We start from the raw sequence: 23446 nt of genomic DNA on the forward strand, positions 1-23446 counted from the left end.
AAAAAAAAAAAAAAAAACAAATATAATATTTTACAAATTTTATATACAAACAATTTTAAATTATATAAATTACTATTATTACTCGTAGATAGTATTTTAATAAGTTTTGTTTTTGGTAATCAAACCTTTGCAGGCAGAATGATAAAGAAGCAAAAATAACACTAACTTAACGGAAACTTCTTAATTGTTAGTTAAAAGTTGTTTAAAAGCCACTACACTACGGGTCTGTTTAGCTTAGCATTTGATAAAAAATTAATCACTTTTACTTAAGCAAAAACATCAAAGACGCACAATTTGTTTAATTCTCTTATTTCTGATTCATTTTTAAATACCCTGCACAAATCTACGAGTGCAACAATCAAACATTATATTTGTATTAATCCAACACAAATATATAATTTTTACAAACAATTATGAACAACAATAAACCGTTTTTAAATTATAATGAACACAAATGTACATGTTATAAATATAAAAATAAATAAAAGAACGAATATACTTATAACATTCTATAATTAATTAGATTGAGTAACTAATTGGTTGACTAAATAAATTATTTTTAAGCCGAATGTTCATATAGGGGCTTTTAGTTATTTTCTTTTGTAGTCAATTCTATAGAATTTGAAGTTGTTCAGATTTTAATTTCAAATAACTAATATAACTATGTAAAATAATGGAATAATATAAATTTTTCAATTTTTTTATTAAATATACTAAATGTTCTATTTTTATATGCTGTAAATGACTTAAATGAGAGTTTTTAAAATTATATAAAATGAGGATTTTTAGTAGTTACTGTTTTGATACAAATGAGTACAATTCTAATGTATTAGTAAAACAAATTGTTTTTTGAGGAGCAATGATTACTTATATTATTATACATGGACTATGAGTGCTCATAAACACTTGTGTAAAAAATATTTAAATGATGGGTTTTGTTAAACATTTGTTAGAGTTCGAAAAATAAGATTTAACATTGGTGTGTATACGCAATACTTAAAACCATTTTGAACGCACAATATTGGACATAATATAATGGATTTAAAACAATTGTATTAATAATAATAATAATAATATAACAAATATAACCACAATATACAACTAAATGTATTTTAATATAATAGTTATTTCAAATTTAGAATCGTCTTTTTTATTATGTAGGTACATATGGCTTATCGAGTATATGTACAATAATTAACAATTATTTACTATATTATATAGTAATAATTACAACTTTAGTAATAAACAAATGGTCGGCAAAGGTACTGGTGGACAATAGAACATTTAAAATTACGGTTGGCATCATATCGCGAGAAACGGAGACCGTTTTTATCGTTATCATTTGCAAGTATAATAAAAATAAATTAAAAGTGCAATAGACGCTAAACAGTAGTTATTAATTATTAAATTTTCTACATGTAGTACTATTAAAAAACAATTAAATTGGCAGTAGGAACATACCTAAAAATGAATTGAAGATTTGTTAGTACGTTCTTAAAGTAAAAAATTAGATTTAGGTACGTATTATTTTAAATTATTAATCTAAATTGTATATGAATTAATTACATAAAAAATAACCCTGGTAAAATATGTACACGGAAATTAAATTTCAACAATAACTTTAAATTGTATACTTATTGCACGTGGACCTATTCATGTATAACGTTATTCCTAAAGTATTCAGTAACAGCATTAAATTATTTTTCATAATATATCTGTTTTACCCGTATAATGGTTTTTGACGTTGGAGTGTTGCCTGAACTGGCAATGGGTTTTTTGAACTTCGAAACTCATCCAAAAACGTCCAATACTAAAAATATGGTTGATTAAAACGATTCGGTGTTCTAACTACTTATGTTAAGAGTAAAAGGATGTTAAATTAAAGCTGAAAAAAAATGTAAATGAAACTAAAATTATTATTATTCGTTTAACATGCTAATTATTGATTTTCGTATTACATTTATTAAACGTTGGCACAATTTTTTTATTGCCACTTAAAATAGTTACCTTAAGAAGAATAAATGAATAGTTATCATCTTTAAAAGCATAAATTAAATGTCTAAACTGTCGTTAAATTTTCTCACTGGCATAAATCTTAGCAAAAAACAAATATTTATATGAAATTCGTCCTAAAATATCGATCGCTTTTGTGACCGTTATGTTTACTGTAAAACAATAAAAATCGCGGGTCCGATTAGTAAGTATAACATCCATCGGATGAGTGTTTTAATAATTGCGCTATTTTTTTCCGAAAATAAATTTAATGACAAAAGTATTTTTCATTGAACGACATAACCATTAAAACTATGTACATTACATGAATACTATTTATTTGTACGGTGGAAGAGCTGGTTTTTAATATTGTCTTGTGATTAAAAATCGGGCGAGAAGGTAAAAAAAAAAAAAAAAACGGCATCTAGGGGGAAGTTAATATACGTCAATGGTTGTATTCAGGAAACTGGTTGTTGAGCAGAGTGGATAGTCCGTTGGCGGTGATGGCGGCAATACCAGTGATTGCCGTGGTGGCAGCGCAGGTGGTGTCTTTGTTGCAGTTGGCTGTGTCGTTTCTTCGCTGACGTCTGGCGGACGACGGGCTGCAATGCGTCCGTTGGCTGCTCCTAGCGCTGTTGCACGTCCTCATCGCTGCCTTTGCTACTGTTGCCGACTGCTGGACGCCATCATCCGCGGCCACCGGCATGTCCAGGCTAGCCGATCGCGCTATTGGTCGATGAGCTTCACAAACAAATTCAAAAAAAGGCATTACCGTTAATATCATTGTTATTGGCGGTCCAAAGCGATCCGAATAGCAATTTACCATCTATTTTTATTCTACAATAACAGTACACCCAATAGCAATAGTAAAATAAAAACGGTAAAACTTGTTCGGCCCATAACTTTAAATTTCAAGTGGTTTTTGTACGTGCAAGTTTGTTTAAGTACAACTTAACGTATATCCAATAAAATAATAATCATAAAAAATAGGGCCGTTCTATAAGAATCAAAGTTTGAGTTCAAACAATGTATTGTGCCGTTATTCGACGCGATACATTTGAAAAACTGCTCTTTGTTTAATATAAACTTGGATTTCACGTTGTGTGTTTATAAAAGTTTAAGCGAAATAATTATAGTAATAGTGTGAGTCACGAAATTTTATATGGTTGAAGGTTGTATTTTTTTTTAAGTATATTACCCCAAACCGAGATTATTTCAATCTAATATTATTACTATAAAATTGGTTGTAATACTTTTTCTAAACTATACGGCATTCAACGGTTAATGAAGCCATCTAATCATATTCAACACAATTTTCTTAATAACAAATGACCTATCGTCGTTTGGTTCAAGTTTATCAAGGGGAAATATCCACTATTACGTTTGCACTTGTTCTTAATCAAAAGTCGTGTCTTGGTAAAAAAAAAGGGTTTACTACGTTATGTTTGCGACAACTAATTAGTAAAAATAGCGACGGGTTTTGGTGCATTTGGTGCGTACCTTTCACTGTCGGGGGCATTACACACGTTCCGACAGGGTGGGTGGTCGGCCGTTTCATAGATGCTTTCCTCACCTGTTGTCGCGTGAACGGTGGCCGCAGTGGCCATTCGAGCGGCTGACTGGAGGTAAGGCGATGCTGAACCACTGGTCGCCCTACTGGCCGGTCGATACCAGCCTCTCACAAATCTGGGTTCTTCGCATCTATATATATATATATATAAAAAATGTGATAAAAAATGTCATCCAATATTCGATATAATAAGCAAATAATTATCCGATGCAACTCAAATGCACGAATAGACATTTTTCAGAGCAAGCTAATCAACTATATAATTAGCTTTTTTACCTCACGAAAAAAGTAATCGAGATTAGACGGATTTAGGTAACAAAACATCTTTATTTCATTTTCGATATTATGGTCGTGTACCGATCAAGAAATGTCTTCCAGAAGCGTTAATAATACGTAGTTAACAGTTGGAGTGAATTGACTTTTTTAAAACGTAAACGAAAATCAAAATACGGTAATATATTGTACGGATTCATTAAAAAGTTTTAGTATTAATAATTTGTGTATAAATTCAGATTTTAGTTCGACATTAAGGAACGGCTATAGATTTTTGACGATTTACTCAGATGAGTAATTGTAATAGGTCCTATCATGCCATTAGTTGGCGGCCCGCCAGCGGTTGACAAGTTTGACGGGTGAATCGACAGAGTTAAGAAGTTGGGGCGTGGGCGATGTTCGTCTGAGCGTCTTACTTGTAGTGTGTAACTATTTGCCAACCAAAGTTTCTGCAAACAAAGAGACATACAAGAGTTCTCAACACACTCCGGGCATTCGTACCAGTAGTTTATGTGTTGTCGTGATAATAGTTGCACTATAATTAATAATGCAATATGTCGAGAACAATAAACCTAATAAATTTACCCGTTATGCGAATCGTGCCTGAAATGCCTGTCTACTTCTGGTTCGGACATCCGATTGTCATCTGACCCGGAAGGACTGTGTCTAACAGTGTGCTCTTGAATCTGTTTGAAGAGATCTTCGAGATTTCGAATACGAATCGTTGACGACGTCATTTCTTTATTGGTGTCATCGTCGTCTTCCGGTCCTGCATTTTCGTCAATAATTTACAAATTTATAAAATACAACGAGCAATGAATTGTACAAAATGTACGTTGCGTAAAAAATATTATTACCGATTTCGGATCGTCTGCTTGATCTCCTGTAGGGGTGTCGATGACAAGCGGGTGCTCCAGATTCGGATAGCACTGTGTGACTCTGGGGGAGACCGTGTCCTGAAAAATACAGTTGACTTTTTAATAATTCCATAACGATTTGACAATTCCAAGTGCACTCACTGTCTTCGCCTAATCTTTCCTGGCTGGCAGCTATTCGATTATAGGCAGATTCGGCCGTTTCGGTTAGCGTGCGCCACAATAAATCTTCACTGCTTGATCTTGCACCTGACCTGTGTGCAGCAGTTCGGAGTTTTTCTAAAAGGTCACCGTGGTATCCATCTAAGGATTTTATCTTTCGTTCCATGTCGGAAATGCTTACAGAGCCAGGAGGTATACCACAGCTACTTCCACGACCATCCATATGAAGAGCATCTTAAATAGATTAAAACATAACCATTAAAAGATTTATAAAGTAGTTCTATGAAAGTAACAAATGGAAAATGATAAATATTTTACCTTGAACGTTGTCATCTTCATCATTGGAACATAAACCTAATCTAGATAAATTATGAGATTTGTGTTCCCTAAACAAAATTAATTATCAAATCATCATGTGTCATTTTATTATTATTTTTGAGTTAATAAAGCATGATTAGTAATTATCGAAAACTAGCAATGCACTATAACTTTATCAGTCGCTAAATAAAAATTCAGGCAAGTTAAATTATTTCCGAATAAATCTTAATATTTTAAATATAATTTTCAAAATCTTTTAAAATTTCAAATACAAAAACATATTATGTTGCCTAATTTTGCTAATTTATTTAGTAGAAATATTTCATCGCGAGTATTTTCACATTAAATCTTAGTTTAAGATTTTAAAATTATTCAACTATTTACACACGTTAAGTCTGTTACACACCAAAGTAATTCAGTGACTTGAAAACATTGTTATATAATTCACTACTTACATTGAAATGCCGGAAGTGCTCGGCGACAAATGATTATTAGAATGAAATAGCATTTTGTGAGATCCTGTTTCTGAACGACTGAAATTAAATGAAAAAATTAATTTTAAGTAGAAAAAAAACATTCTCTAATTAAAAAGAGTCAGTTCGTTTATTTCAATTTTGAAGATTTTTTAATTATAAAATTTATATTAAATTCTAATTTATTAATAATATGAATAGTAGCTAAAAATATTATCAAAGTAAAACTCAGAATTATTATAAAGGTGTTTCATCAGGTATCTTTAATAACTTTTAATCCAGTAAATATTTTCTTATTTTTTTTCTAAAATTTTTATAGTTTTCAAAGCATATTTTTTATTTTTTTTAATTTTTAATATAGGTGTGGTAACCTTGTTTATTAGCCTAAATATTTACAGATTATATACACATTTTTACAAAATAATCTAAGGCTTACAATACATTAAAAAAAAAAAAGGGAAAAAACGTGTATATTTATGATTCACAATAATTTAAGCTGGTTGGTTTGTTTTAAATATGAAATTACATTGTTTTTATTATTATTTTCTTCAAAAAATTGCATTCTAATTGAAAAATCGAATTTGTTTTAGTTCGGTTTTGGTATAAGAATGATTATTGCTTTGTGCCAATCATTTGGAAAATTATGTTTTTAATATTTGAATTATGTTAATATATGTAATAAATATATTAAAGCTAATTTTTGGTAGATCATAGAGGAATATATAAGGTATATTGTCAGATACAATAGTTTTACTTTATTTTGTTTGATAATTCTTTTTGGAGTTCTATATATTTATTAAAAGGGCTATTCAAACATTTATTTGGATAGTTATTATTTGACCATTAATGGTGACAGATGAGTGTTTTGATAAAATTTTGTCAACAATTGTTTTATTTGATAAATATTTACAGAATCTGTTATTGGATAAGGGCGAGGTTAAAATGATGTTTTTAGATCCAAACAATTTACTAATAGATTAAACATATTCAGTTTGGGGTATTTCTTTGATTATATTTTATATTATGACTTGATCATTTTTAGGAAATTTTTTATTAGCTGTAGTTTTGGTAAAAGTTTAAAAAATCATTAAAAAAAATTGTTCACAAGTTTTAAAGATGTCAGAACCTGATGGGACATTCTGGATATCACATAATTATATGAGTTGTACATCCATTTTCATATTTTTCGGTTTTTATTGTCAAATAAAAATTATTTGAATGAAATGGATTTACTTATAAGGGGATTGGTTTCCATATTTCGTCATTCTATTCATGTTAACCATTGGCATTTCTTCGACTGACTCCTCGGAAGGTGCATCGAATCTGGACGGCTTAGATATAGGTGTTGTGCTGGTCGAAGGTTTCTGCTTGTCAGTTCCAGGTTTTTCACCACCTCTCCTGAATAATTGTTTTCAACAAATACTTATTAATAAATTTTTAAATTAATGTTTTCCACAATAGAGAAGGCAAAGACAAACTCTAAATACAATTTATAAAGTTGATATTTATCTGACGGCTAATTTATAAAGAAATATAAATAGAGAAAACATGCGTAACTTTCTACATCATACTAAAAACCACTAACTACTAATTAAGTACAACGAATAATATTAAAACTATTTTATGAAACAAGCAGTTTAAAATTAATATCGCGATTAATTTTTTAAGGCGTTGTGGACCAACTTATTTAAACTATGAGAATAATTTATTTGTAAAACAACCGAATTTTTTAACGATGCTAAACCTTATACTGATTAATTATGCTACCAATAAAGAGTTTTAGTTAATTTAATAGACTAAGAATTATTATTTTAAGATTTACTATTTTTTTTTTTTTTTAATAATTTTCTAAAGTTATCTAAAAACATTTTCTACTTTTACTTGAAAATCATTACATTGATATTATTGAATTAAACTTTTAAGTAGTTATAATCACAAGCGTAGAAAATATTGCAATAGCGTATGTTTAATAATTTGCCATTTGTGTCTAGCGAAATTAAATGCAAAAATTAGATTTGATTGAACACATTAACTAACTCATCGATTCAGGCTTCATTATTTATAATTTGACGATTTAGTATAAAAGCTCACGCATAAAAAAGAAAACTACTACTTAAACAAGATTGTAAAGTTAACATTTTTATTTGAAACGAGGATAAAGTAAGTTGGTTACATGTAAAATGGAACCTCGCCTGAACCGTCTATATTGAGAAACGACATTAAAACATGCTTATGGTATGAGATTTTGAAAGTGTTCAACTCAATGTTTTATTAAATAATGTACGGCCTGCGCATTATGGTTTGTTTGGAAAAAGTACTATTATAAATATGTTTAATTGAAAAATATCATTAATTAGTTCTACGAGTTAAAATATTTCAAGATAATCGATTTGTTCGTGCTTCTATTACAATTGACCGGCTGTTAATGCGGTTTTCTATTGTCGTGACATCTAATACATAATGTGATCTTTTGACTAACCTGAAGCAAAAACACGGATTCATTTTGTACACAACCACGTGGCGATAGCACAAAGCGGAACACGTGAAAATCATAAACACCACTCCGACCGCGGTCATGAGTATCATTACCAAGACACCCGTGTTGGTGCTGTGAGCATTTACTAATGAACGGCAATGTAGCGTTCCGTACAGGCGAGGTGAAGATGAATTTCCACCATGCACAAAATGAAAAACACATAAAAATAAACTTAAGCGTCGCATGATTGGTTATTTTTGTTCATTTCCCTACGCGGACCACCCCTTCTACGTTATTTGCCCTGACACTGTTTTTTACGCTCGTGAGGAGCGGCAATTGTCTAACAAAGAGCGCGTTTGGTCGATCACAAAAAATCGGCTTATCGTTTTAAGGCGCATCGTAATGTCGGTGAAATTATGTAAGTATCATCACGGTGCGTGCTCGAAACAAACAAAATAAACAAATCAAACACCAAATGTTCACAACTCAAACTCAAAACAAAATTAAATTAACTGTGAAACAAATAATAATAAACAAATAAAAATACACGAAACCCATATTGTTCACACTTGATGTTTCCCTTTCGAAACAATATCGCTCTACCTGTAGCATATGGCTAGACAAGCGAAACTTATGAACACGAACTTTACTGCGAACGATAATATCACGACCATTCCTAATGTGCTGATATGTTCCGATTGGGCTTCTGGAAATTATTCATTTGAATAGTTTTTATGGTTAACAAGTTTGCAACAAGAATTAAAAAAAAAAAAAAAAAAACACGTGTTTAAATAAACTATTTAAGTATAAGCCAAAAATAGCCAGAGAAAAACATAAAGCGTAGGTTTAAAATATTCATAGAAATCATAACAACTTAAAAGTTAGGTACAGTAAAGTCGTCCAAGTTGTGTGTGATGGGCGTTTTAGCACTTTGTTCTGTTAAAAAACTGTCCAGGACACCTCTTGATGTACAACTTGCGAAACGTATATTGTTTGCCCGTACAATTATTCCGTTAAAGAAAATCACGTGTAGACATCAACTCGTTCGGTTTACTAATTTATTCGCCTGGAAGATTTATGTACTTTAATTTTCTTTTTGGAGTCCAAACGAGAGCGGCGTCGTTTCCGGATCTGTTTTGAACGAGTTTATGTACGGGATCCGGTAGTGTTCTTTGCGGCGCTTTAGACCGGAAACCGACGTCCGGATAAAGTTTGTTTTACATTTGTTTATGGCTCAAAGTCCACGGGTTGTTGTCGACTGTGAAGTGTGAAGGTGGACTGATTCGCGCGGAATCGAATGCGGATATTAATAGACGGTCAAAAGACCTTCTTGTGTAAATAACGAGAAAGGATTTAAAAATGTATTTTAATCGCGAATGCAGTAACAGTACAAATGAATAGGACAAACACGATCAATAGTTTGAACGTATGTAGAAAAGTGTATATAATGTATGCTGACTCTAAAGACTATATTTGATGAAAATTACATTAAAGATATCCAGCTGGCGAAAGGTAGTGAATCTTTTTTTGTAGGGGGGCTTTGTTTGAGGATTTTAATTTAATTGTATAGCTGACGAAATTGTTTTAAACTGTTGTTTTTGCCAATGTATTTTACCTCTCCATTACACAGTCAGCGAGTACTTCCATAGATAATCCGGTAAGACGTTAAATCCGCAAACAAAAATGTTTTTCAAACTCTCTTTCTAATTTTTAATCAAATTTTTCAACCCCGCCTAAGTAAAGCGCGTAGGCTTTCCATGGAAAACGCTTTGCCGGGCATTATTGATTTTTATTTAATTCACGCTGTTTACATACACTTAGCTATATACTGATATATTTTTATATGTTAATTTTATGTAGTTCAGTAAATTTTGTCTGCTGACAAACAGACATGTAAGTTCGCCACTCTAACAATGTTCTGTATGAACGTTTAAGGTATGAGAACATTCAAGAAAAGGTAGGCAGGAGGTCGTTAATCAAGAACAAATTAATTCGCAGTGTAAGTAAACTAATTTGTTATATTGGACGGCTGAAATTCCAGGGTTCGAGGACACAACTTGGCGTCAGTACAAAGTTGGGCGTAAAGCCAAGGGCTTTTCCCTTTCCACGAAAACCGTTTGGCAAACTCGACCAAATCCTTACTATTAAAAATAATGAGGTCTGTTTTGCACCATTTTAGTGGTGTATATATATCTCCTTGGAAGTATGTAAAATATGTATAAGAGCGAGAACAAATAGGTGGACGCGTTTGGAAATTTAACTGCACGTTTATTAAAACCGCTAGATAAAAAATGTTTGTGCTAATTGTAATCAGAAATCGTATAAAATTTGGTCGAACGACATGACATTTGAAAATTTCAAGTACCCTCTTTGTTGGCTGGTGGTCATCGTTGAAAACCCTATAATATAGTTATTATTTATCCTCTGTCGTTATGATACATACAATAGGTAATAACTATTCGTAGATAAAGAAGAGGAAATTTCAATGGAAAACATCCGGAAAATTGTAAACCCAAAAGCAATAAAACCAGGGAAACGTATATTATAGTACTTAATGTACATAATTGAGAGCTGGTTAGGTATTACGTATCGGTGGACGCGCTCTGTTCTTAAGTTCTTCGCTATAAATAGTTGAAACATTTCGTTATGTATTTTGTATAAGTCGTATATAAATTTATATAACCACTACTATTGTTCAAAATATATAGTATTTCTTTATTCTAAATTTTGATGCGTGGTAAACAAGGTTGATCGAAAATGTTTCAATGTACGGTTGAGTACTTTTGAATGGTATAAGTGTAAAAATCTAAGGTTTTCAAAGTATAAGAAAAAAGGGAGATGAAAGGAACATTATAAGAACGAGCCAGAAGTATTCTTGTCGAAAAAAAAACCAATAAAATGCCTAACGTTTTTAAAGTACTGAAATTTGTTTTTAAATATGTTATTTAGGTAAATAAATATCAAATATTTAGTAATTTAAACAAATTATGAACTGAACAGTTCGATTTTTACGGTTTCAAAAATGATAAGCTATTTTAGGTTATTAACGAAATAATAATTGTTCAAAGAAAAAAAATCTTTAGATATACCGTTAAGTTTGCGTAAAGTGTTAGTAAAGGATAGAAATAACATGTACAACGAATAAAATGGCGGTTACTAAAAATTGTTAGAAATTTTCAATGTGGTTTTAGACTTCTAAATTCAATTTATATTATAGATTTATATTTGCAATATAAATGCTTCGATTTGTGTTATAAATAAACATTTTAGAAAATTGATAAAAATATAGATAGAATTATAAAAAATATAAATTTTTAAATATTCTGAAGTATTAACGTAAGTTACTGTTTTATTTGTGTATATCGATGTGTTTTACCTCTCTTCTTCAAGGAATCTACTCTGATTTTAATAATAAATGTACGATGACAGTAAATAAATTATTATTATTGCTCGAAATGGACAATTTTTAAGATTTTAAACTTTTGTCTACTATGATAAAATAATATTATTATTCGAGTAGACAAGAAAGTAGGTAAATTATTTCTATACCTAACTAAAGGTTTTGCGCACTATATAAAATAATTTGTTTGGTTCAATTAAATTATTATTTAGTTTTTTTATTAATTGAAAACTACTTCATAAGGATATCAAAGTTTCTTACCGTATGGGGTTTCTTTCATTATCATTTTCTTCTCCAAATCACTCATGGCTTTTTTAGCATCTTCGGGTGACAAGGTTTGCGCCCCAGAGTCGATAGGAGAAGAAGAATATATTTCTATTTTTAATGAACAGTCAATTCCTGTCCAACCGCTATCACAGAAACATTGATCTATGTTTGAGCAAATCTGTGAAAATAATAAATTATTATTTGTAATATTCCAATTTAGGATAAGTATTAAAATGTATTTTTTAATATATATACTTACTCCATGTGAGGAGCATTCTAAATTGTTGTGGTTGCTGGGACATTTACCAATTTCTACAAATAGACGTGTGCATGTTTGATTGATACAAATCTGAAAATTGTAATTTTAATCTATAATTGTTTATTGTGATACCAAATTGATGATTTATTTTTTTACTCGGAATAAAATTTTTTATTTTAGTAACCTGTATAATCTAAAATACTCCTATACAGTCATAGTTGATAAGCATTGCAAATTTAAATAACTTTGTTACTCTAAGTTAGAAATATAATTTCTAAAAAAAAAATTATATTTTGTGTTTTTCGGACATCAATATTAAATTTAATAATTAACTATAAAGTTATAAGGATCTATGACATAAATATTATAAACAAAAATATATATATTCATAGCACTAAATTAAAAAAGTTATATTCGAAAAGTTTGAAATTATTATAAAAACAATTATTAAAATTGTTTTAAGGTTTTATTACTTACCATATTTTCACCACATCGAGTACCATCTTGAACCAAACTGTATTTTTTAGAACCAGTTGTTGATCTGAAAAATAAATTTAAATAGGAATTTAATATTAAATATTTGATTGAAAATTTTGTTTTTTACCTATTTGAAAACTAAAATAATTAGACATTATGATAATTTATTATTTATTATTATAATTAGTCAAACATTTAAATTTTATTTATTTTGCATATTTTATTAAGAACTAAATTTTGCAAAACTCTTTTGGAGAGTCAAGACTGACAAATACTAACAGTAATTATTTTAAGTGGTAAATTTGAGCAACTTGAAATAAGGACTGAGGCATGACGTCTAGTGAAAACTAAAAATTCCAATGTCAGATATCCACACAAAACTTCTAATGAGCACTTAGATGAGCGGTTAAACTGCAATTAAAACTTAGCAGAAGTTGGGTTTACGTTTAACCCGAAAAATGTATACTTGTTTAGAATTACTACCGCATTGCGGGTACAATAGCCACACAAATTGTGATTTTACTCTACCCTGCGTTTATCTAGATTCTTAGCTATTGTAACATTAGCTGTTTTATTTATCCTCTCTAATTTTTTAATAAATTAATATGATAACCATTGCTACAAAAATATCAATAAAAACACTTACTTGCACTCGTAATTTTTGTTGTGTAAGGTAATAAAAGTTTCCGTATGACTGTGCGTGAGTCCACTTTGAGGATACCTGCTACCCTTTTGGCATTGAAGTGAACCGCACTGAACGTTTCTAAAAAATAAATTCAGGTCATGTTATGAAATAATAGATTAATTAAAAAAAAAAAAATTAATCTTGACAATTTATTATACAAACTATAATTTTTTCTATTAAGTATTATAAGGTAAAATGTAAGATTAAATTAAAGAACATTAATTAGATAAAAAAAATAAATAAATAAATTTCTTTTACATTTTTTTAATTTTAATTTTTTGGTATTCTTAATTTATTTTCTTACTTTTCATCACATTTGAGATACGTTTCAATATCCATCTCATCAGTCAAAATGCCACAATGTCCGCTCATAGTTCCTTGGGTGTTAAATTCTTCATAACACTGTTTTTCCGATGATATCCCATCTGCGAAAATAAATTAATTCATAACACATTATTTAAATGATTTAATTTGAAATCGATAGTAAGAATTAAACTATAACTATATCAAATAATTTCAGTTGAATTTCAATGGAAGATTTTCACATTATAGTTGCAGAGTGCTTCATATTTTTCCGACAGTTTTTTTGATAATTTTTTATTAAAATAATCTATTAAGCTACACTTACATGAATATATTTAAATTTTTGAAAAAGAGTAAAAACTTGTTGAAAATAAGATTAAAAATAATATGATTTTATTTAGTATCTAAGCTCATGTAAATATACAACATGCATATAAAAAGTTCTATTGAAAAATATTCTCTCAAACTTTTTCAATTTGTGATTCGAAATGAAAGTTTTTTTTCAACTATATGTAATAGAAAAAATAATATATATATATATATGTACAGCAATAATACGTGGGAATAAAATCTAGTAAATAATAATAATTAGAATTCAATTACAAGTTCTTTCCCAAAATCGTAAAATAAGAAAAGGATCCATTTGATCTATCACACTAGTTACTATTTAAAAATATTGAGCTTAGGACTTATTTGTGTACAGAATATATACAATATTAATTTCAATGGCATTATGTTATTACCCATTAAAATTATCTAAGTAATAGTTATTTTGCAAAAATAAGTTCTTTTGAAAAAATATAAGCGTTGTTAGTTAGGTTAAATATGCCATATATATGTTCATATAATTGAGTAATATAGTATCTAATGATTAAAACACAAATAATGATTTTAGTTAAAGATTAATAAGCCGTTAATTACTAAAATACGAGTCAATTATATGTTAAATTAATTTTGTTATTTTTTATTCAATCTAATGTTTTTTTATGTATGCAGTCCAAAAATTAGTTTATAAGTTATAATAAATTAAAATATTCAATTCTATAAATTTTCTTCATTAACTATTATTGTTGCAATAGGAATAAAAATTTTAATTATGAGAACATGCAGGTAATATTGAGTAATACTTGAAAAATGTTAAAATTTTCTTGATGGAATTTTTTATTTAACAGAGCGTCTCATTAACGTTGAAAAAAATCACTCTGATATGAGTTAAAAATTAACCTCAAGCTTTTTCAAGCATGATACTCTGACATGTGTTATAAATTAGAAGATAAATCAAGAAATGTTGTTGCCTAATAGTACTTTTTAATAATAAAAAGTTTATAGTAATAACTCTGCCCCAAAAATTTTTTTTTGAAACACGTGTTTGTAAAATTTTATATTTATAAGTATTGCAATTAAAATAAAATTTGATAAGTATTAATAGGAAGTATTTTAATTGAACGCATTAAAATCATTAACGGTAGAGATATAACTTTTATCGATTTAGTTAGAATAAGATAATTGTTTGATAATATAGCAAGTTTGAAGCTTTTACCCAGTGAGATTCATAAAGCCTGGAAGGATGTATTCCCAAAATTTTTATAAAACAATTATAGATTTTGTAGGAAAAAAAAATAAAGCATGATAATAGACAAAATCACTTTAAACCTCTCTTACATTAAATTTTGGAAACGTGCCCGGCGATGACAACGAGAAAAGTATTTATTAGATTAAAACGTAAGTATTTACTGATTGTTATTTTAGAAATAAGATACTATTTGTGTTTCCATATAGTAACTCAAAACAAAACTTAAATACAATATTAAGTTGATAATTGGATTTAAGTTTTTTTAAGGCTCATTAAGTAAGAGCAAATAAAACTTTTTTTTGTTGTTGTTGTATCCAAAGCAAGTAATTTCACTTATCTATTGTATTTGCACTGTCATGCTGCGTGTACATGAAAATTGGTATGCTGGCACGCAAACTACTATTAATTTACTTTTCGCACATAATCGCTTCACTTCACTTATTGTTATATGATTTATGTGCACATGGTGTAAGATTTATGTGTTTAGAAACGATACCTGGTCGTTGAAAGTAGTTACAGAAAATCGGATACAAAGTAAAGAGGCGTTTTACTGATTTATCATAGAAATTGTTTAAACTCGCATGTTATCAATAGAATAATCAATATGTGTAACAATAATAATATGTGCATTGGAAAGTTGCGTGGAATCGAAATGCAGTTGATTTTGGGTTCTCTGAAAAGTTTCGGACTCTGCGATTAGGGTTGTTACATTGTGGTGCCGGAAAACAGCGGTTATACTAATGATGCCGTTGTTTACAGAAAGAAGGGGAGACAGACAGACTGAGGAGGGCATAGGCTGACGACGAATACTTGATTAAATAATTCAACGGGCTGCGTGTCGCTACTCACCGTATCCCCAGATTTGTTCGCACTGCTCGTTCAGTGTGGGGCATTGGCCCATATAACAATAAGCTGCGTGGTTCTTGCCACAAGGTTTGCCGTTCTTCACAAACATGTCATCCGGACATTCTCCACTATTGCCAGAGCAGTACTCGGGTAAGTCGCATACACTGATGGCTTCTCTGCACAAGGTGCCGTTGGACATTAGCTACATAAAATATATAAAATAATTATTTTGAAATTCTAAATGAAATTTAAAGGATTCAGTATTAAAATTCATATTCACGCGCTTAACTATTGTCGTAAAAAACCGGATGTATTTTTTTTTCTTTTTGAAATGTTACATAAAATTAAAATTAACTTTTATGTTAAATGTTTTTCATGAAAAATATAGTTTTATTACTTACACTACATAAATCTTAGATAGAACAAATTTTCCGTTGTGTGCCTTTAAAAAGTTTAAAATATTCACTATAACACTATAAACTCGAGTTTTCATTTGAACTCATTATGTTTAATTAAAAATGCTGATTTAATTTTGGTTAAATAAAAGGTAAATACATTTTTAGCATAAATAATCTCAGGTTTCTGTTGTATGTCAAATAATAAAAAACAATAATTGGATATTTATGAGTGTATTTTAAATAACAATATATTTGGAACGGTTTAATTAAATCGTCGACCCTTTTTTTTATGACACGCCCGTAACATTACACTCGACGTGCTCATTAATTTCAACGTTACATAGTTATTAAAAGGGATTCAGAAAACCTTTTCATTCACACATTTTTGACAATAAATGCATACCTTAATTTGGTAGTCAAGTCAATTAAAATATAAAATAATAATAAAATTACTCGGAGTCTGGGAAAATTGTTTGATAAATACAAAATTGATTTTACACAACAAAATTTAACGAAGTGCATTTTATATAAAAAAAAAGCTATTGATTGTTTTATCATATAAACATTTTAATATTTAATTTTAAATTACCGAGTAGATGAATTATCTTCATATATATCATTACACAGTTTTAATTTTGGTAAACGAGTAATACTTTACAACACTGTTATTTTCCAAGGACTGTAGATTAAAAAGCGAAAATAAATCAAACAAATGGTTGTGTACATTGAGTATTATTTCAATCAATAGTTTAAAATGTATAAACAATATTTGTTAAATCGTTATTTCCAAAAGAGTTCTTGGAGATTGAACTAAGGCGTCGATAAGTGCCTTTATCGTGACGTTATTTTGGAGGTGAATTTGATTTGAATTGCGGCGAAAAAAGTTATAATTTTTTAATCGGTTATGCTTGGGATGGCTTTATTACAGAGCAACTTTGTATTTACTTTGCATTCTTTGTTACAGCAGCTACCAGACTCCGAACATTCGGCTTCTTTGTAAAGTTTGCACGTAGTCGGATCGCAACATCGATCGGTCTCCCTGCAGTTATCATAACTACCACAATCGCATTCTTCGTCCTCGTCTACTATATTGTTCCCACATTTGTGTTGCGAATTTGCGATCTGTGGACATAGAAAATAGAATGTAAGGCGTATAGCTAATCGACTTGTTGCTTGTTCAATACTATAAGAATCGTTAGCAGTGGTAGTACTCACCTCGTTGGGTTTATTGAGCAAGCACATATTTCTCGTTTCTCGGAATTCATTTATATAATCGTTTAGGCTGCAGTCGCTGAACTTGTAGGGCTGAATGTTCTCCATGCCCACAATGGATTGTTGCATAATACATCCGTGCCAGTCTACGCAATTACACTCTTCTCCTGAAATAAATTTATTGATAACATTCAATAAGTGTTTTCCTAAGTAATAAAATGTTTCCATACTTTAAAATAAGTACTCTTAGAAATAACTATTTATACAACAAGGACATGTTATCAAATCACATTTTCCTTGTTGAGAAAATAAAAACTACAAAGCACATTTTCGTCACATCAGACGAGTTATTTTTATAGAATAAAATTTAAGTATTATATCACTAGGATATTTAATTAAATTTAATAAAATCTTCAAAATAACATTTTTTAACTTAAGTATAATAAAAGTAGAAATCAGTAAATGTTAAATGAAGCAGTAATGTGTGAGTAAAATGCACCGATGGTTACATTATATAGAAATAATTAAAATACTTAGATATTTCCATCCGAATTCAGATAGTTGGAGTATCAAAGACTGTAGAAAAAGTCGAGATGACAATTTTAAAAAGAGCCAACCTTGGTAACGAGAAAAAAAAAGTTAACTTTTTTGGAGGTCATATTTAAAAAGTGCTTATGTGGTTAATTGTAAAAACATTCTAAATGGTAATCTGTCATTTTAGTAATGTTTTTAAAAAGTCATAAAACACTGGACAAAAACGGCTGATAATTATTATTTTTTTTTTACTTGCGACAGAATAACACATCGTTTTATTTTTTAAAGGTGGTTTAATAAGATAGAATGCAGCATTTTTCAATTATTTTTAAAAGTTTTTTTGTTTTGTAAATATTACAAATTAATAGATGTGTTATTAATATTCAGCAGTTGGTATTTTAGCTGAAATCCATTAAAATTATCGACATTTTTGTTTTTAATTATAAAGTATAAATAATAATTAAAATATAAAATTAGTATTTAATTGTAAGTGGAGCTATATTTTTCAATGGTAATTTTAGATCATATTTATTTAAGCAACAACCAAGCCAAAAGATAGTAGCTTAATTGACATGCATGAGACTAAAATAATACTCAGTTCGAGATTTTATTTGCAAAAGAGATTGTGTTTGCGTTGTTTATTTTGAAGCTTTATCATCTCTAGGTAACCACATATCACATACAAATGATATAGTATCTTGTGAATTGTAATTTTTTTAAGCAGGCTTATTCTTTTTACACATATTTTTGTATAATATTTTGTCTCTGTAAAATGAAATGAAACAAGCATGGCTGAAATAATATATTGTATTAAACTGTGCAGTCTAATGGAAATTATTAAAAGAAAACATCTACTATAAAATCTCTAAGAAAAAATTATATTATAAAATAAAAGTTATCAATGAATATTGTTCTTAATTTATAGAACATTTCCAAAGAAAATAATTGTGAAAATATAATAATAGTTTGTGTAAGGTAGAAGGTATATGATACAATAAGACTATAATCTAAATTGTCAGACATTTAATTTTTGACGTTATAAATGTTTTTAAATTATTAAACTGATTAATATAAATTATTATTAAAACATTTTATAAAAGTGAATTTAATTAATTTCCACGAGAGAGTTTCTAAACAAATGAAATACATGATTATCAGCATATTATAAGAATATTTGTGTTGGATGGTAGTAATTTAATTTCAAAGGTTTAGGGATTCGTTTATTTTAAAATTTATTATAACTTAGTTTTAACTTTGCCATTAAATGAACTGTTTTCTAAACTGATCACTACTGGCGTTGTTTAGTGTATTGTGCTCATTGAGCTTTATAATTATGTTACTTATCAGAATTATTACAAAGCTGGTTTTAAATCCAGTGATAAGGTCAAAAAAAAAAAAAACTCCCATGGTGACATTATTGTATTTCCTACTTAAGCTGCTGCATATAATTTTTAAATAAACCAATGTCTTTTGTCGCATTATATTGTATTAACATTTTTTAAAAAATTTGAGGTATTAGATATTTTGTAATAAATGTCTCATATAGTCTTACTTTTATCATCGTGGCCCATTCCAACGTTATGACCGATCATATGAGCCATCGAACCGGCAATGATGTGCGGCTCATAAGCGTTGACATCGACACTGATTCCAACAGATTTGGAAGTGCAAACCGTTCCATGAATGGCCATTCCAGTTTCGCCGCCGACAAAATATTCACCCCTGAAAATGACAAATTTCGAGTGATAGTCTTAACTAAAAAATTCAAATAAATATACAATGGCTTAAAACGTGCAAAGCTTAATATTTTAATTGCGGATATCGGGATGGAATATTAAGACAGAGGGATTGAAAACGAAGTAGATGGAAAAGAAGAAAAGAAACAAAATATTTTAATATACTCTATGAACACAAAGTGCACATTTGCAGCAGTAGGTAATAGGGCAACACGCTTTCATGATGGATGAGTTTCGTAGCCGAGTGAGGGAGTGAGTGGCATGGGTAGTAAGATTGTTAATACAATGGTCGTTGTCACACGTTTGATTGATGGGAAAAACGAAAGAGTTTCCGTAGAAAGCTGCAACCAACAAATAAAAAACTTAAGAAGGCCGATGGCCTCCGTAGAGATTGCATCTGTCAATTTTAGAAAGGGAGATTTTTTTAAATGCTCTTGTAAGTATACAAAAGTAATGATATGCATTTTTCAAACCATGTTTAACCTGAAATTAAATACAACAACAGTACTATATCACTTACGAAAGTAGTTGAGCCGTGTCTTTGGCTACATTGAACAGCTCGCGTGATGAATATTCGTTGAAATTGAGCAATGCGGCGCTGATCTCTTGGTTTTTGTCGATTGGAGCCTGATTGGCTCCTTGCCATGTCTCGATGTAAACCACAGACACTCGAGTGTTTATTGTTCGAAAATACTAATTATGAATTGATAAAAATAAAAAAATAAATTTTAAATTATATATATACAAAAAAAAAAATCGTTTAGATGACTGTGACATATTTACGGGGAAAGTGTCTAGAGGAAGTATCACCCCGGGTGGCATTAGATTTTTACATAAAAATGTCTGAATTTTTTCAGTATTGTTTTTTTTTATCAAATTAACTTTTAAATTCGATTGTCACAAAAAATGTTATATTTTTTGATGATAAAATTTTTTGCAAAAATTTAAAAACTATTAAAATAACAAATTTACCGTGAATGATAAGATTAAGTTAATTTTAGTATGTAATCATAAATTTTACTTACTAAATCGGCAATGTTAGCTATTTGAATGGCATCGGTAATCACTTCCGATCTAGTGCTGCCATTTCTCATTTCAAACTAGACATAAAGCAGAATTTTGTTGTTGTTTTGTTTTTTTGAGATTTGTGTTTAAAAAAGAACACAAACACTTACCATAGCTTTGTCTAAAATAAGAGCGGTCTCTATGTATTTAGTCCTCTCTCTGAGATCTCGTTTTAGCCGTCTTTTTTTTCGAAACCTCCCGCCCACAAATCCGCTGGCGTACTTGCTCTTCCGGTCGAGCCTCAGCTCATTGGCACACCCACGTTTTGCCTTGTCCCTGGCCTCAAATATCACATGAGGGTGTTTCTGCTAACCACAATAAGTGATTATAATAATAATAATAATAATAATAATAATAAACTACATTATAATTCTTCAATATTGCATATTTCCACTAATATTAACAGTGAGAATAATGTTAAATAATCAACGCTAGGCGAAGGAAATTAGGTCGTTATGAATCATGTCTTTGAATGAAATAGTAATCCTTTCAATTGAAAATTACGTTAATTATCATTTTTTAGAATCGTAAGACAATTTATATACTTAATATTTTAAGTATTTTTAAGAGATTATTGTGCTGTAGAGCACAACAATTTCATTGGATTTGTAATTTTTTTTAACTAGGTCGAATTCAAACGTTATAACATTTTAGTTACTAAGATTAGACATGTCAAAAATTTCTTCTGCAGTTTATGTTATTATTTCTTCCATTAAGAACATAAAACGATTTTACCACAAGCAATTTCGATTTCATAGGAAAAATATCACATTTAATGTGTTATTTTAACCTCTTATAGCATTCCTATCAAATAATTCAAAGAAAAACAGAAATATATGTTTGATGATTTTATAAAATGATATCCTGTGGGAGCTTTGCGGTACAGACTCAATAAATTTGACTCAAAAAATCAGTTTTAGTATGTAATTTATTTTATTTCATGTAAACTAAGGAAAATTAACTTCATAATACGTTCACTTTGACATTATGATATATAGGGTGTTCAGTAAGTAAGGAAACGTGTTTCTATTGTTCACATTGTTTATAACAATTGGCCTATCTCTTTACTTACTGAAAACTCTGCATAGTTTTTAGTATTTATACATTTTTATTGACCAAAAAAATAACTTAATATATTTTTTCGAATTAAATTAAGTAAAAAAAAAATATATATTTAGATTAATAAATACTTATCATTATAATTAACTGTAAGATTTTAAATAGGTATAGTATCAAACAACTCTATAGTTAACTGGTGAGACAATTATGTACACTGCGTAAGTTGTACTATCAGCACGGTCATTTATTTGTTAAACATATATATATATATATATATATATATATATATATATAACACAAATGTCGACCGAGTAATGTTTTTTTCCCACGGGAAATGTCAGTATGGATATGATTAATGACGTTTGTAAGTATACAATGGATAGCAAGATTTCCTTCGGGACAAAAAATAAGATAGCAGTGGTGCTCTTATTTAAAAGCAAAATGTTCAGGGTTTCCCTTGTTTACAGCCATCACCTTTATGTCACAGTGAAGTGTTATATGTATTTTATAAACGGTTAAAAAAGAAAAGGATTCATTGTATCGTATTTTTAAGAACGACTCTTGGCATTAAAATATTTTTGTAAAAACATTATTGTTATGTTGACATAAATACATTAAATAAAAAATATATATACATTTGACTTTTAGATATTTTAACTATAAATTACAATTTATTATTAACTTTCAGTATGTATTTTACTTTATTTATTCAATATTATTTAACACTAAACGGCAGTTTATAAATTTTCTTGAAGTAATGCCTAACGGCAGTTCCAGGGTGACCCACAATAATCTCGTTTTGTAGAGAGAGAAAAAAAGTCAGTTTATAAGTGCTTTATATATAATACAATACAAAATATCATTATTTATAATATGACATGTAATAGAAAGAAAAAGTTAACAAGTATTGATGAATAACAATGAAAATTATGTAAAGCATATGTTAACTAAGCAGGTGCCAGTATGTAGGATTAAATTCTACTAAGGTTTTAATATCTTTAATATGTTATAAAAAACTTTTAGATGCTTCATTTGTTTATGTTTGTTTGATGTAATCATAATATTTGTGTTTTATGCGTCAATAAGAACAAAGAGAGGACGGAATAAATATTTCGATGAAAATAATATGAGAACAATTGTGGAAGATTTTTTTGCGAGTGTTCTAACTTGAAAATAAGTAATGTTAAATAGCTAAGACGATAACGTTAATATTTGTTTGAAGTATTGTCAAATTAAATATTAAGTGTTGATATAACATAAACCTTATCTGGACTTAATTGTGCATAGCTTAAACGCATTTAATAATAATTCAACAACATCAATGCTACTTATTTAATTATGCAGTGATACGAATGCGATTTATTATAGTTTAGTATTACACTAAACTAAAATGAATGTGATTCATAATAGATGTCTAATATACATTGTCTATGTTAAGTGTCGCTATTAAACTGTCACATTTTATTACAACATAGATATTCATTCTACAGACA

General features: G+C 29.1%; 1 protein-coding gene across 9 annotated transcripts in view; it reads right to left on the reverse strand.

Annotated features, from left to right (window-relative positions):
* Positions 1-32: 32 nt before the first annotated feature.
* LOC126906136 (disintegrin and metalloproteinase domain-containing protein 11) overlaps positions 33-23446 on the reverse strand; it is a 178265-nt gene continuing 154851 nt past the window's right edge. For 4 of the 9 annotated variants that reach the window (XM_050686446.1, XM_050686443.1, XM_050686444.1 and 1 more), the window contains 21 exons: positions 21005-21202; positions 20855-20929; positions 20350-20522; positions 19646-19815; positions 17563-17726; positions 17293-17469; positions 15953-16151; positions 13532-13652; positions 13189-13305; positions 12543-12606; positions 12066-12155; positions 11801-11984; positions 8143-8284; positions 6897-7061; positions 5646-5723; positions 5191-5258; positions 4855-5106; positions 4693-4791; positions 4421-4604; positions 3566-3693; positions 33-2733 (listed from right to left, as the gene is read on the reverse strand). In XM_050686446.1, the coding sequence (XP_050542403.1) occupies positions 2438-2733; positions 3566-3693; positions 4421-4604; positions 4693-4791; positions 4855-5106; positions 5191-5258; positions 5646-5723; positions 6897-7061; positions 8143-8284; positions 11801-11984; positions 12066-12155; positions 12543-12606; positions 13189-13305; positions 13532-13652; positions 15953-16151; positions 17293-17469; positions 17563-17726; positions 19646-19815; positions 20350-20522; positions 20855-20929; positions 21005-21202 (3144 nt within the window). In that variant the 3' untranslated portion in view covers positions 33-2437. Of the gene's footprint in view, positions 2734-3492; positions 3694-4420; positions 4605-4692; positions 4792-4854; positions 5107-5190; positions 5259-5645; positions 5724-6896; positions 7062-8142; positions 8285-8742; positions 8846-11800; positions 11985-12065; positions 12156-12542; positions 12607-13188; positions 13306-13531; positions 13653-15952; positions 16152-17292; positions 17470-17562; positions 17727-19645; positions 19816-20349; positions 20523-20854; positions 20930-21004; positions 21203-23446 lie in introns of all 9 variants that reach the window. The other 5 variants (XM_050686445.1, XM_050686442.1, XM_050686441.1 and 2 more) reach the window with 5 other exon arrangements.

This window comes from Daktulosphaira vitifoliae, unplaced genomic scaffold, assembly GCF_025091365.1.
Source record: "Daktulosphaira vitifoliae isolate Bord-2020 unplaced genomic scaffold, ASM2509136v1 Scaffold_4, whole genome shotgun sequence".
NCBI classification, from domain to species: Eukaryota; Metazoa; Arthropoda; class Insecta; order Hemiptera; family Phylloxeridae; genus Daktulosphaira; species Daktulosphaira vitifoliae.